Source organism: Artibeus jamaicensis, unplaced genomic scaffold, assembly GCF_021234435.1.
Source record: "Artibeus jamaicensis isolate MK-2021 breed Jamaican fruit bat unplaced genomic scaffold, CSHL_Jam_final scaffold_1689, whole genome shotgun sequence".
Classification (NCBI taxonomy): Eukaryota; Metazoa; Chordata; class Mammalia; order Chiroptera; family Phyllostomidae; genus Artibeus; species Artibeus jamaicensis.
Window position 1 is genome coordinate 14,956,082 of NW_026522029.1, and position 18,226 is coordinate 14,974,307.

The 18,226-nt window shown below is 55.8% G+C and overlaps 1 protein-coding gene across 5 annotated transcripts in view; it reads right to left on the minus strand.

The window, feature by feature from the left end:
- The window catches only part of RIPOR2 (RHO family interacting cell polarization regulator 2), a 112,531-nt gene that overhangs the window by 70,610 nt on the left and 23,695 nt on the right, over positions 1-18,226 (minus strand). The window contains exon 1 of one of the 5 annotated variants that reach the window (XM_053655873.1): positions 4,433-5,343. The exons of the other annotated variants lie outside the window; for them this stretch is intronic. Coding sequence (XP_053511848.1) covers positions 4,433-4,493 — 61 coding nt within the window. The 5' untranslated portion in view covers positions 4,494-5,343. Of the gene's footprint in view, positions 1-4,432; positions 5,344-18,226 lie in introns of those variants that run through there. 5 annotated transcript variants of the gene reach the window in all.

Below are 18,226 nucleotides of genomic sequence, written 5' to 3' on the forward strand. Positions count from 1 at the left end.
GCCGCAGGAGCCTTCCTGGACGTCCCTGGGAAGGGACTGCTCTGTGAGAATCCAAGGCCAAGGTCACACAGGCATGAATTACTGCGGGGATGGGGGAAGGGGGCCGTGTCTGCTCCCAGACCTGGGGACAAAGAACTCGGGGAGGATGGCTGCCAGCCAAAGCTTTTGTCCAGGAGTCCAGAGCAGACATTATTCCAGGCAGCCAGGGCACACAGTGAAAGCAAAGAGTGACCAGCTCCTCTCAACCCAGAAGCCAGGGCAGCCTCCTTCCGCCCTTCCTCCAGGCCTGTCGCTGGGGTCCCCGGAGCCCCCCAGGTACGGGTGTTTCTGAGAAAGGCCCAACGTAGCCGAACAACGGGGACCTCATTCACGTGACGTGACACGGGGCCACGTCCACCAGAAACCTCCCACCCTCTCCAGCCGACGTGCCTCTCTTTTCCTACTTTTTCCGGAGGCTACGACCCAACCAGCCTGAACTTTCAGGATGTATTGGTTTCATTCATAGTCTTGATCTAATCTTGCTTTCCTCCTTCTTTCTTTGAATTTTGGCAAGTGTACCTGCAATTCGTAAATAACGTCAAAGTAGGCGAGACTACTGCAGATTGTATCGTCGTTCACCTATTTTTTAGAGAATCTCCCTTGGCTTCCTAAGCAGTTTCCACAGAAAGGACAGGAAGTGGCCGTGGACTCACTGATACTTCTTGTCTGGAGACGCCTTTTGCAGTTTTCTTGCTCTCTCTGAGTTGAATGTTTCCCTCCCTTTGAATGGGAAGCGCCACCCCCTTCTTGTGCTTGGCTTGGGGCCAGGCGGGCGATTTGGTTCAACGTGAGTGGCATTTTTTCCCAACCACCTGCTGGTCTAAGAGAGTCAGCTGGTCTGAGAGCGACAGTCAGGGGGACTGCCTTTGGCCCCTTCCCCTCCAGGGGGGGAGCATTCTCCCTTGGGGAGGTTGGAATGACTCTCCCGGAGGCAGGGACACAGGGTGGGAGGTTCTCGCGGGCTGCATCGGCTCTGGGGGAACCGCCTGGCCCAGCTTCACAGGCCCCTGTGGTCTTTCCAAAGGTGAGATCTTAAAAGGCGTGTGTGCATCCAGGGACTAGAGGAGCCTGAGAAACACTTTGCACCATCACTGTGAACCTGTGGTGCTATTATTCTGGTCATTGCTCTTGACTGTGGCTTCCCAAGCAGACTCAAAAACAGAGGCAGCCAGGGCTCTGGTTCTGAGGGAGGAAGTTCTCACTGCACCTTGAACTCGGGCCAGCGAGTAACTCCAGCTGCTGACCCACTGCATGAGCGCCCCCTGGGGGTGTCTCCTCCCACATGTCAGCCCCGTTCTGTTCTTGGAGGCTGGCCCAGCACTTTTTCTCTATCATCATCACCATCGTCCGAATCGTTATAGTTATCACTACTATCACTACCCACCCCCAGCCAGTACGACCAACCTGCGCCAGGCTGGCTGGCGAGGAGGCCCAGGGAGAGAACAGATGGAAGCCCTTCCATGTGATGAGTTTGAAGCCACAGTGAAAAGTCTCCTCTGGTCCCAGCTTACTGGGCTCTCAGGGCCCTGTGGTCAGACCCATCACTCGCCCAGGGAAGGGTAGTGCCCTGCGTAGCATCTGTTTCCTAACCAGCATGAAGATGATGCTGGTGGCGGTGTTTGAAAACCAGCCTTTGTGTGTGTGTGTGTGTGTGTGTCTGTGTGTGTGTGAGAGAGAGACAGACAAACAGAAACACAGAAAGAGAGAAACACACACACACAGAAACACACAGAGAAATAGAGAAAAACAGAGAGAGACACACACAGACAGAGAAGAGAGGGGAATAAATGTCCGGGTCTCCGGTGGTAGGTGGGTGACAGCCCCCCCCCTCTCCCCACAGGGACCCCCTGCGGCTCAGGAGCACAGCCACACACTGGTGCCTCTTTGTTCTATGAACCTGAACATCTTCTGTAACCTCGGAACACAGGGGCTAAAGCAAACAGGATCTCAGGAAGGCAGGTAAAAATACACACTCGTGGGCACGACTCATTGTTTTCCCTCCCCAGGGCTTTATGTGGTCTGTGCATCTAGATGAATGTATTTTTACTTTTAGCCAAGTGGCCCTCTGTTCTAAATCAGTGTGCCTTCAGGGGGAGAGAGTCCTTTAACAATGTGTCCATTACAAGGAAATATGGTTGCCTTAGCAACAAGGTCCTCGGCATTTTTCTTCCTTCGTGTTAAGGAAACTCATTGTACCGGAAGCGTTTTGCACTCTTAGGCCAGCAAGGTGGGCCAGAAGCCCAGCGGACGCCTGTGGATGGGGGTCTCCGAGGGGGAGGCCCCCCGCCATGCAGAGACACCGCTGCAGCTCAGAACGAGGTCTTGGAGGGTGTGTGCCCCGCCTTGTGTTCCGGGAAAGAGGAGGCCCCGAGGGGTCGAGTGGCCTGTGGGGGACCCTCCAGACAGGTAGCCGCAGGTGCAGGCCCCTGGCCCCTTCTCCAGGGCGGTTCCCACCACCGCAGACCCACGAAAAGCTGCCTCTCCGCTCAGGTTCTGTGAACGAGTTCTGTTTGAGTGTATATGGTGGCCAGACATGTCAAAAAACTCTGCACTGAAGCTCTTCCTGTGTCACTTTCCAGCCTGTTCCGTGCAGCCGAGCTCATGAGCACAGGGGGGAATTAGTGTTTACTGAGAGCTTCCGAGTGCCTGGCAAAGCGCTGGCCCGGTAACGACCACTAACCTGCCCATCTGTGAGGCTTGAGTCCTTTTTATGAGTAAACCGAGGCCCGCGAGGTGAAGTGGCCACGCCCTGGCGCTGCGACCCCACAGAGGTGCTCTAGCGGTGACCCCACACTGAGCTTGCTTGGAATGACGCAGCCCCTGGACGAACTTGGCAAACGTGAACCTTCACCCTGGCAACCAGAGGTTGGATTTACAAGCATCCTTTCTCTAATCTTCAGAGATTAGGTTAAATGAGACAATCAGTCTGGAACGCAGGGAAGCACGACGCCAGTACTAGGAAGCTCGTTGGAACGTATCTGTACAGTCCAACAGGTATTGACACCCCACGTCCCGCAAAGGGCGTTGAGGGTTAGCAGAATAAGTTGCTGAAGGCCCATAGGCAGTATGAGGCCGAGTGAGAATTTGAATCTGAATCTTGCCCGCGCCCCAACTTAACTCTGAACCGTGCCTGCTGAAGTTGAAACAATGACCTTAAAGCTCACGGATGCTCCGCGGAGGCGCTGGGCTCCCCCGCCCACCCTGCCCGGACTGACCTCTGCCGGGTGGGGCGCACAGCCCGCACTGCGAGCACCGGCCTGTAGGTGGCGCTCGCTAGCACCGTCACCAAGTCCTAGCTGTGATCACTTTTTAAATCACGAAGGGAGGAGATACCGAGGTAGGTTTAACCAGAGAAAACACCTCCGAGTAGAACAAGGGACCCTGAGGTCCAACTGCAGTGGCTCAGACTAAAGCCAACACTTGGGACTATGGCCAGCGGCCATCAAGCCCCAGCAGATTTAAGCTGCCATCATAACCTGAGTCATGGTTTTAAACATTTCCGAGGCCAGAACCAAATGACAGAAAGACAGACATCCACACATTAAACCGTGAGAGGATCCTGGGAGGCATCTGTGCCCTTGAAATTTCCTTCAATGAACTTGAATACTTGGGTAATCCCCCAAAACTTGCTAGTGCGCCTTTAAAAATTACTTGCTAGAATTCTTGCAAAGTCAGACCAGACATGGTATCTTGGGGAAAACAACTGAACTTCGGAGGCCCCTGAGACCAGAACACCATTGATTCAGATGGCTCCCCAAAGTCCCAGCCTACAGGCCAGTGTCGTGGGCAGCATTTGAAGACGGTGGTGGCAGGTGACTAGATACCATTTAAAATCAGAGCCCTCTGGCCACACCCTACCCTGCCCGGCTCCACCTGTGAAAAGCAGCGAACTAGGAAGGGAAAGTTGGCCGTGCGCCTGCGGGTGTCCTGGTCGCACATCGGGCCTCAAAAAGAGAGGGAGAGGCGGGGGGGGGGTGGATTGGGGTCCGAGGAAGAGTGAGGGGAAGATCCAGGGTGGGTGGGGCAGGCGGCGCAGGTCAAAGCAGCAGGGGTCCATGGAGAACCACCCTGCCCACCTGTCCGCCTGTCCCGCTGCTGCTGTGGGCTTCCCTCAGGTGCTGGGTGAGAGAGCACAGGAGGGGGAGAGGGAAACATTTAGTTCTATTTTTCAAGCCAAACTCAAGCCGATCTAGTCATGAGAAAGTAAGTACACAGAGGCGCAGTTCCACTCCCTGGCCCCCGGTGCTCTGCCTCAGGTTCCTCCGGTGGCCAGAAGGAACCCGCCGCCACCGCCCCATTCGGAAGGCGCGCAAGAACGTCCTCCGGCCCTTGCCCAAACCGGGAAGGGGTTTCCAGCGGATCAGCATGGCTCCGGGCAGAGAGACGTATTTACCTTCACCAAAAATGTCGTCCTCTTCATCCACCAGGCACTCCTCTGGGCCCAGAGACTGCATTGTGGCGAGGGCGGTCCCCGTGTGGCAGGCAGCAGCAGGTGGTCCCGGCAGCGGCCCCGGCGTCCCAGCTGCCACACTGCCCTGGGCGGTTTCCTTCCCCGTTGCCTAAGCCCCGGGGAGGGCAGCTTCCGCTTCAGCCCGAGAAAGTGGCTTCATTCATACGAACAGGCGTCCTGAGCCCCTTGAAGCCTGCGCCCCAGGTGGGGTCGTCCTCAGCCCCAGAGGAAGGAATTGTCCTGGAAGGGGCTGCACAGCTGGCGGGAGGTCCCCACAGATAGGGCGCCACGTCTGAGCCCCATGAATTCTATTTCAGAGCCACAGCTTTCATCTTTTCTTAAAGAGGAAGGTGGGTTCTTCACTGTCATGCCGGTCTGAACACAATGAGTCATGTTGAAAGAGAAGAGCTCACATTGTCCTATCTCGGGTTTGCTTCGATGACAATTTAGCGGAAAGAAACGCAGCCAACCCGACCTGGCTCTCCCTGCGTTTAGGGACAGTTGCCCTTGTCCCTTGTCAACATCTTGCATTTGGGGACTTGAACCTTGACGATGCCGAAACCTGACGTCACGCACACCCAGGCTCTTGCTGGGCCCGTTAAATGGACGTCCAATAAATAGGTAACTAGTTTGGGTCGGACAACTTCCACTTCACAACATTTCCCCAGCCTGGTTCTTTAGACGTTACTGCTAAAGGGGACAGGAGAAAGTGTGGTGTGACCGGCAGCTCCTCCCAGAGGGAGTGTCTGGCGGTATAATCGCAGTGGCCAGCTTCCCAGCACTGAGTTCTGCGTGGCTGTCCAAACCCAGGTCTCCAGTGGCGGGTTTCCCAGGCTCTCGGCTGAGCTGTGAAACCTCCCAGAAGGTCAGAAGCTCAGAAAATGCAAATGGGGAGGATGCTGGGAGCCTGGACCTAGGGCATTCCTTCACCTCGGAGGCTGTCGTGACACGTGGATATATGTCAATAGGCTTTATTTTTAGAGCAGTTTTAGGTTCCCAGCAAAATTGCCAGGAAGGCACAGCAGTTGCCCACACCCCTGCCTCATGCCTGTACAGCCCCCCCAGAGGACGCCCCCATCAGGGGGCACAGCAGTTACACCTGATGAACCCACCCTGACACACTGTCTCCACCCAGAGCCCACAGTTCAGCGCAGGGTTTGCTCTCGGTGTTGCCCGTTCTCCGAGTTTTGACAATTATGTATGTGATACCCCGTAGCCACCACTGCAGAATCATCCAAAGGAGTTTTAGGGCCTGAAGATCCCCTGCAAGCGCCTGGCCACCGCTGCACTTCCCACTGCCCCGCGGTGTCGCCTTTCCCAGAGCGCCGTGGGCCGGAGGCACACAGATGCAGCCTTTCCAGATGGGCTCCTTGCCTTTGTGATGTGTGCGTAAGGGGCCTCCGCGCCTTTTCGTGGCCTGGTGGAGTATGATGTTCGCTTGTCTGGCTGTTCCACGGCTGACGTCTCCGGTGCTTCCAAGTCTTGCCCAGTATGAGTAAAGCTGCTGTAAACATCCGTGCCCTGGTTTTTGCGTGGACGTAAGTTCTCAGGTGCTTTGGGCCAATGCCAAGGATCGTGCGATAAGAGTAAGGTAGACTGTCCGAGAGACCCCCGCTGTCTCCCACGGGGGGGCTGCACCACCCGCCCGCCCAGCCGCAGCGACAAAGCGTCCCTGCTGCCCCACGACCTCGCAGCACTTGGTGTCCTCAGAGTTCTGACTCTGGTCACTGACTGCTGTGTGCTGGTCGCTCTTTGTCTTAATGAGGAGCCCCCTGGTGCTACTCTGCAAGCCAGAACCTGTCCCTAAGGTTCTTGGAAGGACGCCAGTTTCTCCCTGGGAGAGGATGAGACACAGGGCCGGACCAGTGCAGCCGCGAGAAAGCGCCCCCTGGAGGCACTCGGGCAGGTAGCCGAGGCCCAGCGGCGGGCTCCTCGCTCCTGCGGCCCTGGTTGCTGTGGGGTCCCCGCCGAGCATGTGCAGTGCAGGCCTGCCGGCGCCGCCCACTGCCCGCGGTCAGGGCTGGGACCACCCCAGGGGAGAGTTTGGAAATGTGCGGGTGTTCGGGCTTGCACAATGACGGGGTGTTACTGGTAGCAGCGTCTCGGGAACCTTCCTGCAAGGCAGGGGGTGTGGCTCACGCGGAAGAACTGCTCAGCCCCAAATGCCAAGCATGTCCCCCCCCCCCCCCCCGAAACGCCCGGCCCGCAGCTGGGGCTGCGCTCCAGCCATTCCATTCGTGGGCGTTTCTCTGCAAGGGTTAAGAACAGGGTCTTTCTTGAACAGGCACTTGCCCTCCGGGGTTGTCGAGGCACCGTTCCCAGTGGCAGTCAGGGTCTGGAAGCCACCTAAGGGTCCGTCGGTGGGTGCACGGTGAGCGGAATGTTCTGTGTGCTCACAACGGAATGTCACTCAGCCTCAGAAAGAAGGAAGTCCTGTCCCAGGCTGTGACATGAATGAACCTGGAAGGCGTCGTGCTAAATGAACGAAGCCAGCCACTAACCAGACAAACACCGCATGATCGCACATGTATGAAGTATCTGAAGTCGTCAGCACCGTGGGCACAGAAAGCAGACTGCTGGTGGCCGGGGGCCCGGGTCAGGGGGCTGGTTCACAGGCGAGCCGTTCCCTCAGGCCAGCATAGAAAGTTCTAGACTCTAGAGGTTTCGTGGACAACGGTGTGCATAAAGTTGTCAGCGCTGCCGTGCAGACCTGTGTGTGTTGCGTGTGGGCCCTGCACAGGAAGCCGGGCTGTGGCCCGCGTTTGCTGGGGCTGGGAGAGAGGACTGGTGTCCCTGTTGGGCGGTACAACACTCCTCAGCCTTTGTCCTTGTCCTTTAATCGTCACGGCCCCGGAGGTAAAGGGTCTCACCCCTTTTACAGATGAAGAGCTCACAGGACTTGCGTGGGCTCGCACAGATATGGTGACCACCTGGACTAATGCCAGCGCTCACGCCGCTGCTCCCGGCAAAACAGCTCTGGGGTGACTGAGGGGCATCGGGCACCCCGGGTCCCCGTAGGTCTTGGGGGTCCGCACCATTTCTGGTCTCTCCTGCCTCAGAACCACCCAGTCAGCCAGTCGGCCTAAACTTAGAGGACCGTTTCTTTGGGGAGGGTGGGACAGCGGGGCTCCCGATTCCTCTGCTGAATCCTAACCCCCAGGACCTCAGAACGTGGCTACTTGGAAATAAGGCCACTGCTGATGTGACAGGTGGAGATGGGGGTCCCACTCGGTGTGGTGGGCTGCTAATCCGGTGTGACTGCTCCTCCTACACGGGGGGGCTGCAGGCAGGGAGGACACCGTGGGAAGATGGAGACAGGCAGACACCGGGGCGAGTCGGGAACCTCCCCCTTTCTCCATCACAGAAGGAGCCAGTCTGGTTGACACCTTGACCTTGGACTTCCAGCATCCAGAGCTGTGGAGTCGTAGGTGTCTGTTTGCCCCCTGGTTCGGGGCACTTTGTTAGAAAAGTCCCCAGAAGAGGCAGGGAAGGTCACGAAGCCTGTCCTCTGGTGGGACAGAAGCCCACACTGGTGCCATCTTCCCCCTCCGAGCACTTCCCAGATGGTCAATTATTGTCTTAAACTGTAAACTATGCAAAAAGGTTCACAGTTAATGAAGAGCTAATCCTTGTAACCCGAATTCTCACACCACAAAATAGTAATGACCGTGTTGATTTTCATACGTCCAACAGAACGCAGTCCCTTGTAACGTCCACTCACCACGTGTCCCACTGCGGCTGAAGGACAGTAGGCGCTCACGAGTGTTTCTCCAGAGGAAAAGAATGTGAGACGATTCGGGTGAAATGTCCAGAAACAGAAAGGAGAACAAAGTAGGAGGGAGGAACGGAAACTGTGCGGAGTGGTTGGAATCAAGGGAGAAAAAGAAGGTAAAAAACCCCACGAAGCAGAAATAATCTTCTCTCTGGGTAACTTCGCCTGTAACAATACATGAAGTGTGTCAAACTGCAGAATGCCACCACCAAGCTGCTGGCACCGAAGGGACCTAGTTTTTAATGGTGTTCCTCTTCCCATTCGGTGAAGAGGCGGCGCCCACTCCGGGTGACCGCCAGCCAGGAGGCTGCACAGGCCTCTGCTCACCTCCCACCGCTGCGGGGACGCCTCCTGGCTGTGGGGGCTGCCTGAGGGTCACTTACAGCAGGTGCTGAAGACGCCTGTAGAACAGGATTGTCACCTTCAGTGGGACCCGCAACAATGAGGGAAATTGCCCAGTGAACAGACCTGCTCTCTGCTCTGGCAGAGGCCCAGCCAAAGGAAGTGACTTCCCACCGGCGGGCCCCGAGAATTTGTAAACCATGCCGTGCCTGCCTCTTTAGTCAGGGGCCCCGACCTCTTTGCCCTGAGCTCGTCAAAAAAGAAAAGGAAAGAAAGAAAGAGAGAGAGAGAGAGGGAAGGAGGGAGGCAGGGAGGGAGGGAGAGAGAAAGGAAGGAAGGAAGGAAGGAAGGAAGGAAGGAAGGAAGGAAGGAAGGGACGAAGGAGCCAACACGACAATAGCTTTCTGCTGTGAACAAATCAAGAGTAAACCTATTTTCTGGTCAGATGGCAAAAATATAATATTATTTGTCAAGTGGCAGAATTTTAGTGATTCTTTGCATGACGTGAGCCGTGCGATGAACCGGGTGGAATGTTGCTGCTGTATTGAGACTGGCGGAGGGCGCGGTTCCCAACGCGACGGCGTCGGCCACGTGCACCGTCAAGGCTGCGATCCGGGCCTTGGGGCGGAGTCGCTGACTCGGACTCGGACCCCGTCAGAGGGGAAAGCCCTGCAATGAGGCCCCTTTGTCCTCCCCACTGTCACTCACTGCCACACAAATTACACGTTTATACATCCGTGTGCCCATCAACACGGATGCAGAATTGTGGCTTTATGCGCTGCCTTTGAAACAACACAGGAGGGAAGTTATACACGAAAATGTGTCTGGACGGTCCTTTCTATTTTCTTCTGCTATCGCCTTTGCCAGTGTTCTTTATCTTTACTGTTTTTATGGCGTCACGTGACCACCCAGCGTCCCTTCATTTCGCCCTGACTGTCTCCCCGTCGCATTTCTGACGAGGCAGAACTACACTGTGTTTCCGCCAAAAATGAAGTTCCCCGGCTTTTGCAGTTCTGGAGCTGGACTCGTTTCTCCTTTAATCTCGAGGGCGAGTGTTGCCAGGCACGGAATGGTTGGCCGGCACTTTAAATGTGTCACTCGCCACCTTCTGCCCCGCGAGGTTTCCAGTGAGAAATGTCAGGGTCCCGCGCACGGGGCGAGTCATCGCTCCTCCTAGCTTTGGCGGTCCGGTTAGGACGTGGGTTCAAGCTCCGGTCAGTTAAAAAGTGTTTCTTTTTCCTTCCGTTCCTCAGTCAGGATAACCTCAAACTTTTAACTCGGCTGATTTCCGTTTCTGACGATTTACCTGAGAAAACGGTTTAATAATTAGGATGAAACTCTGTTTGGGGGTGGGGCCTGGTGGGATGGAAGTGCCGATTCAACAAGAAAACGTGTGAAACCCACCCAGATCTCACGGGGCACGTCCATGCATGATTTACGTGACTGACGGCGACATGTATGGTGACCTGGGTGATGTGGACCCCCCCGTGGGGGCCCGCACCCAGGACCAGGGGCTGGGAAGCACAAGGCAGCCGCGCCCTGGAGTGTGAGCATCACAGAGGGGGCCCCGCAGCCCTCGCCTGGGCTGAGACTAGCTCTGTGGGCTGCGGCCCACTCCTCTCCTGACCTGGCCCTCCTCAGCCTCAGGCAGAGTCCCGTCCCCTTGGGGACAGCCATGAGAGGAAGGAGTTAGAACTGGGGACTTGCTATGTTCTGATTTGGGCTGCATGTTTTTGAAAACTCTTGCCACCTGGCATCTCTTTAATATACAGGGTTCAGCAGAAGTCAGGCTCGAGTGTGGCGGGTGGAGTCACAACAGGGGTGTAATAATTTATAGTTTTAATGTGAACGTGTCACCTAAAATGTTGTGTGGTTTGCTTGAGTGTCATATGGTTCTGTTACAGAATGGCATGCGTGTGATTTTGTAACGAGAGAGTTTGTCATGGAAAAGGGGCATTTTCTGTGCCGGACCCAGTAGCTCTATGCCTCAGCGACCTCTGACCACACAGGAGCCAGAAAGTAGTTTGGGGCAAGAGATCTTTCAAAGGCTACCTTCAAAAAAGGAAGGAAGGAAGGAAGGAAGGAAGGAAGGAAGGAAGGAAGGAAGGAAGGAAGGAAGGAAGAAAAGGAAGGAAGGAAGGAAGGAAGGAAGGAAGGAAGGAAGGAAGGAAGGAAGGAAGGAAGGAAAGAAGGAAAAAAGGGAGGGAGGGAGAAGAAGAAAGAAAAGAAAGTACGAGAGAAGGCAGAGTATTTCTTTTTTGGAAAGAAAATGCTTCCAGATTGCACGTCTTTTGAGAGGTTCCGTGGGCGGGTCCCGAGAGACGCGCCTGGAGTGGAAATTCCGGCCCTCCCGAAATCCCCGCATGGGCCCCGGGTGCTGAGGGGCGGCGCTGGGGCCTGGACGAGCCTCGGACACCTTACCTGTCGCCCCCAGGTGCTGGGCTCCCCTTCCCTGGCCTTCACACCTGCACCCGGGAAGGGCCTAACTGCACCTGAGTCTGTCTGCACGGAGAAGGTGGAGGCTTTGGACCAAGAAACCGCCGTTCCTCCTGCGTCTCCCCAGGCAGGCTGGACCCCGGAGGGCCCTTCCTCCACGTGTAACGTTTCGGTTTGAAGTGCGCGCCACAACCCGGAGGGGCAGTGGAGACGCGGCGTGGAGGGAAGACGAGGCACGCCACGGTCCGATGCTGCGATGCGCTGACGCGGGGCCCCGGTCGCCCCAACCCCGGCTTTCCAATGTCCCCCGGCCGTGGTGTTAGGCTTTCACCTCCAGAGAACAGGAGTCGCAAAAGCAGCCTCCTTCCATCCCTGCAGACAGGGCGGCCCAGGCACAGCTCCACGCGGGTGGACAGAGGGGCCACTCGACTCCCCTCTGACGCTTTACCGGTCACTGAGCAGCCCAAGTGTCACTGGGCAAAGGGGGCTGCCCCCTTCTCCCTTCCCTCTAATGAAATGGAAAGGCTGGTGGGGGAGGAGAAGGTGGGAGGGGTGGGGAGTGTGCAGGAAGGAAGGAAAAAAGGAGAGAGAGGAAAGGGGGCGGGAGAGGAGGAGACTTGGGCTCAGGGAGCTGGTGGGCTCAGCCTTCGGTCCAGACCACCTCTCCCCGCCTCTCTCAGATGAATGCACATGGGAATTCGTAGTTTGTGGTAAATTTGCCCATTTCAAAAATCAACCCCCCCTCCCCCAATGAGCAATCCGAGGCTGCTGGGGAAAGTTTCATCATCACCGGCGGGTCCGAGTTGGGAGGCAACCGGGCAGCCTGTGTTGTCCCCTCTGCACACGGGTGTCGGCCCCTCCCCCCCTTCAAAACAAGGCCTCTTTTTTCTTTTCCTAGAACTATTTCAGGTGTGATAGATTGAAGAGTGCTACCCACCCTCTCGGGACCACAAGCAGAGCTGAGTGGTGAACCAGGCCCGTAAACAAGGGCGTGCACCCGAGCCAGAGCTGGGGCTGGGGGAGGAGGAGCAGGAAGGAAAACCCCTGTGGCTTCAAGGGGGAGGTGAGCAGAGGGCAGCGCCCTCCAAAAACAGGAATCAAAAAACAAAACTTGAACCTCACAAAGCAACCGCAGGGTCGAACGTTTTAAAGCTGTTTCTGCAGCTGATTTGGGGGACCTCTCCCATTGCTCCAGGAGCCCAAGAGTATGAACCCCAATCCTTCCAAGTTCAGTGTGAAGGTGCAGGGCAGAGGGTGGAAAGGGGGAGTACAACGCTCGCCTCTCATCTCTGCCCAGGAAGCCTCTCAGTGCCTCTCAGGACGACCCGACCACTGGGTTCTGGAAAGTGGTTCGGTCGGGCCAGCTTCCTGGGAGGTCTCTCAGCTCCTGCAGCAAATAAGGAAAATTGGAGAAGCTGGCTCGGGAGAAACTGAGGCAACTAGTTGGGTTTTTTCAGCGTGCACTTGGCAGAAGCCAAGTGCAGTGTGAATGTCAGCTTCCTACTTTCTGGATTTCCACCTTTTCCCGTCATGAACACCCGTGGTGGAGATGGGGGGAAGGAGAGGCTCCGGGGGCCAGAATCCCACCCAAAAGAGCAGGAGGCCAGGACTCCTTGGCCCAGGGAAGCCCCAGGGGCATCGGCCCACCCTGGGGAGGGGGCAGCTGGTGGAGAAATGTTAGAATGACGGCTGAGTTATGTTCTGAGGAAATTTCATCCGGATGTGTCAAAAAGTACAAAAAGCGAGTGTTGGGTACTGTACAGAGTGGGGTGGAGGGAGCAGGGGAGGGACAGGTCTCCTTATTCGCTCCTCAGCGGAGACGTGACCTCATGCTCAAGTCCACAAATGCAGCCGGCTGCCTGGGGTGCCCACGTGGTGTGCGTGTTATTTATAAAATGGTATAAATGTCCTGGGTGCTCGTAAGGAGCAGGGTGGTGCACGGGCACCCAGTGTAGGTGCAGGAGCACCCAGTACAGTTTCTTTCACCCCGAGGCTTCTCGTAAGAGCTTCACTGGAAAGGAACAGGGGACAAGCGATGGCAGATGTGATGTGGTGGTAATAATCCTGGCACGTTCCCGCTCCAACCAGCTAAGCCTGCCAGGGGAGGCGTCAGCCATGAGGGTCTCCAGAGCAAGGGCCCTCCCTCCCCCCTCCCTCCCCCCCCGGCCAGCAGCCCCATCCCCCCTGGGCAGCCAGGGCCCTGTGTTAGCTCTCGCACACCCTCGGGTCTCATGGTTCCTTCCTGGCTATGGCCTGGGTACCGATAAGGCGTATTTCTGCTAAGAAACTGAGGGGCGGGCATCGCTCCTTCTAAGCTCCTTGTGAGGCAAGACAGGGAGTTTGGTGTGACTGTCCTCACTTTACTATTGGGGAGACGAAGGACTGAGAAAGAGGCGACCGGCAGCAGGGCCCAGGTCACGTGGCCCCGTCCACAGGCAGAGCCAGCCCAAATGGCCTCACGGGGCAGGTGAGCCACGCTGGCCTCCCCGCCGGGGAAGCTCTTCCCGGGATGGCTGACTGGCGCCGCTTCAGTGAAGAGAACACGCATTTGTGTAAAAAACGCCAAAAGTGCGTACCCCAGAGAGGCAGCAGGACAGGTGGGGTGAGTCGGGTAGCCGAGTGGAGCGACTTCTCAAGTCTCTCTTTTCCGTGCTGGTGTCTGCAGTCTCCTGGAGCACAGTCCAGGCCTTAGAGCGGAGCCCGCAGGACCTGCGTAAGACCGGTCGGTTTTAGACTTCGAGGTCCTGGGAGAAACACGTCAAGCAAGACCTGCAGTTCTGATGGAGACCAGCAGCCCCCAGACCTCTTCTAGGTGAAGGAGTGGTGATTCCCGCCTTCCCCGGCCCCCTAGGCGGTCAGACCTTAGAAGGTCCCAAGGCGGACGCCGCGGGGTGTGGTCCACCTCCCCACACGGGAGACGCGGCGTCACAGGGGCCTGATGGGGTTTCGTGTCTGGAAGGCCTGTGCGGCCTTGCAGGGACCGCAGACCTCAGGCCCTCGTGAGTGAGGTGCAGACAGATGTTTTCTGGTGCAAGTTGACCGGCCGGCCCAGGAGCAACCGCAGTTAAACAGTGTCCTTCTGCGATGTCACCCGCCAGCTACAGAGGAGGCAGGTCGTTCAATTCCAGAGACGAGGACGAGGCCTCCCTGAAACGATCCCCTGGGGGTGCTCTCAGAGGGACCCCAAAACAATGCTTTATAACCAGGGTTGACGGAACTCCAGCCCTTTGCCCTGGCCTGCCACCCCCAGAGTGCCTCCCCCACCCCTCCCCTCTTTTCAATGTACTCAGAAGAAAACCGTATAAAAGACACCTCGCAGAAACATGGGAAACTGGCATAAGGGAAATATCGTGGCAGGGCACAGGATGAAAGTTGGGTTTAAAACAAGGTTAGACCTTGCCCCTTGCATTTTCTGGACGCAATTTTTGCGGGTCCACCATTCAGGCGGCTCAGCCTCGGTGTGATGTCTCGTTCCCTTTGCTTTCTGCTCACTGGGACAGGGTGGCACATGGGAACGGAACTTGCGGCGAAGATAACCTGGCCACAGCGCGGCCCCGCCCCCACCGTCCTCGGGGTCCGGTTGTGAACGTGTGGTGAATGGGAACCGTGGGTATCTGTGTGCTGCAGGGCGTGGTGACACACTCTGTCTCCAGCGGAACGGACAGCATGTGAAACCCAGGCCACTTTTGAAATGGGATGAAGCAACAGAATTCGGTAATCGGACGGCCACTCTTTCTGTGCTGTGCTCATTTGCACAATACGTCAGGACACTGCACAGGAAACCCACAGAAGAAGGAAATAGGACACTTGAGATTGTTGGCTCGCCAGACAGCGAAGGAAAGGGCAGGGTAGTAGGCGCCCCACCCAGCCAGCAATTTCTCACGGCCATTTTCTCTCTCTTCCAGCCTCTCTGACTCTCCCCCCCTTGTGTTATTCTTTCCATCCATCCATGATCCACCATCCATCTATCCATTTGTCCATCATCCACCCATCCATTTACCCAGGCTTCCACCCATCCATCTAATCCTCCATCATCCATCCATCCATCCATCCATCATCCATCCACCCATCCATCATCCATCCACCCATCCATCATCCATCTGCCCATCCACGCATCCATCATCCATCCATCATCCATCCACCCATCCACCCAACATTTACTGAGCACCTCGTCACTGTAGCTGCTAGGAACAGTCTGTCATAGGTATGTTGGTAAAAGTTAAACAACTAGCCCTCGGATGGGGGAGAGAACCAGGTGGGTTCAAGCGCTGTTCTGAAGGAGCGTGACTGGACAGAAGGTGAGAAGAAGGGGAGTCAGTGATTAAGACCTGGCTCCTGGCTTAGCTAACACAGCCCACGTCACCGTCTCCGACTTTGATAGAAACGCAGGTGATCAGTGGACTGTGTCTGCCGTGCGGAGGACAGAAGGGGATGTGTGCCCCCATCACTCACGAAGCCCACTCTGCGGGGGAAGGTCTGTGGTTTCTGGACACGGCGGTGTTAAGAGTATTACCTCTGGTGGTGGGATTACGCACAGTTAAAAATATTTTTGCATCTTTAGCGAGACCGATGTCATATACCCTCAAATTCATTCGTTTAAACTATATTATTAGTTCGGTGGTTTTTAGTATAGTCAGAGTTGTGCAACCTGACCGCAATCTAATTTTAGAGCACATTCAAGAACTCAGAAAGACACCCTGCAGCCATCAGGAGTCCCTCCTATTCCAGCATCCCCACTCTCCCAGCCCCGGGCGGGCAACCGTCGAGCTACTGATCATCTCTGAACGTGTGTTCCTTTCCCATCACGCCATGGGATTTGCGGTCTTTGGAGGCTCGCTTCTTTCACTTAAAATGTTTGCAACGCTCGTCCTGGTGAGAGCATGGGGCAGTAGTCTGTTCGCTTCGATGGTCGGATAACATTTCTCCATCCGAATAGACGGCATTTTCTTCGTCCACTCACCACCTGATGGACATCTGGGTTTTCTCTACCCGTTGCCTATTACGAGTAAGGCCGCCATGAGCACGCCTGTGTGGACATGTGTTTTCCAAAGCTGCCACCTCATTTTATGTTCCCGTCAGCCACAGGGGAGGGTCTCGGTCCCCAGTCCTCATTCTACTCGTGACTGTCTCCTTTTCCCCTCCAGCCACCCTCGTGGGCAGGAAGTGCCGTCTCCCTGTAGTTTTCGTCTGCGTTCCTCTGCTGACTAGTGATGTCGAGCAACTTTTCCTGCTCTTCCTGGCCACGTGTAGGTCGTCTTGGGTAAGTGTCCACATGAAGTCTGTGCCCTTTTCAAAGTGGGGTTTCTCATCTTTGTAAGACCCCGTCATGGGTGGCACACACAAGCCCCTTATCAGACACACGAGTTTCCTGTATTTTCTGTCACTCTGTGGGTTGTGTTTGCTTGATGATGTCCCTTGATACACAAAATTTTAGAGTTTTGACGAAATGCTGTTTAGTTATACTTTCTTACTATTGCTTTATAAGACCCGTTGCCCAACTGGAAGTCACGGCATTTGTTCCTACACCTTCTGCTAGACATCGGATCGTTTTTGCTCTTCCATTCAGGGGAGGACCCGCTCCCAGTCAGTCATGACCTGGGGGGAGGGGAAGGGGTCTGCCTTCGCTGGCCTGCGGTGGCTCTCCCACCGTCGCACCGCCGTTTGTTGACAAAATTCCCCCACTGAATTACCTCGGCATGCATACATTAAATTTTGTTCTCCGTGCTTCCCTTTCCCCCCAACAATTACTGAAAGAAAAGAAAAAACATCCAACATGTGCTTTCTTCTTTTTTAAGTGGAAGAGGCTGTCGATGCTGGGAGACAGCAGAAGCACCAAAGGTCCCCGGGAGCCGCGTCCCCTGGGTGTCTCTTCTGACACCGGCTCAAACCGCCGCTTGGCCCTTAGCTCAGCAGGGAGATGGCCAGGCTCCTCTCCGTCCTGCCGGCTTAGGGTTTGAGAGAACACAGCCGCGCGGTGAATTCTAGCTTAGCAAGTAGAACAAGAGCCCCTCAGAGATGGCCAAGAACCCCCCCCGGGGACTCGATGGGTTGAACAGGCGGGCAAGGTTACCGGTGTGCGGGGGCAGGAAACCCACTCGGCGGACCTGTGATCTGGTTATGACGAGAGATCTTTTCAAAGTCGAAGAAGCAGCATCCACGTCTGGTTTTACACACCAGCCCGTCAGACCTTTAAAAATCCTAAACGCCTTCTGACGGCCGAGTCCTGGGTGACGCGTAACATGCTGCAAAGAGTGTCACCCGTGAATGGCTTTCAGAAAATAACCTGAGGGCATCGTCTATGAGAAGGAGTCACGTACAAGGATGTGTTACTTAAAATAGGCAAAAATGGAAAAATATTGCCATGTCCAAGGAGCGGGAGCTGGATAAACCGATTCACAGCAACGCGCTGCCGAACCCTGAATGTTAATGACCCTGGGACTGGTGGCTCCGGGCGGCGATCTGCACAGCTGCGTTGGCTGACGAATGTCCCAGCGAGCGAAACAGAATTCGCACAGACCCCTTCAGTGACACGCTCTAAAGATGGATGGATGCCGGCGGAGCTCAACATTAATGTAACACAATGTTAATACCCATTGGATCTATTTCTACAGGGAAAAATAAAAAAGGCTGCTGAACTGCCCGAAGGGAATGAAAATAAGCTTTTCCTGAAAGCCCAGATCAACACCACGGTATTTCTTCAGCACATTTCCTTCTCGGTTATTTGCCTGCACACTGAATCCTTAGTTTAACGTGTAGGGAAAAAAACGAATGAGCACTTGGAGAGAAGACATTAAAGGTTTCTTCTCAGGATGTAGCCGCTGAGTTTGTTCTTCCTGAGGAGCGTGAGCAGTGCTGTCACGAGGCCTCGCTTCTTGGAAGAGGCAGGCCGAGCAGGTGTCCGCCTGTATTTTGGGGTGAGAAACCGTGAACTTTCGGTCTTGGGTGTGGGGTGGTGTATGGATTGCCTGGGGCTGCCACAGCAAAACTCCACACCCTGGGGGCCTTCAAGGAACAGAAGTGCGTTTTCTCGCAGTTCGAGGCTGCGAATACGAAGTCAAGGTGTCAGTCAGCACATTCCTTTCTCCGGCTTTGAGGGAGGGTCCGTCCCTGCTTCCTCCCAGCGTCCGGTCTCCACCCTGACCCCTCTGCGTTCCTTGGCTGGTGGGCCCGTCAGCCCAGTCTCCGCT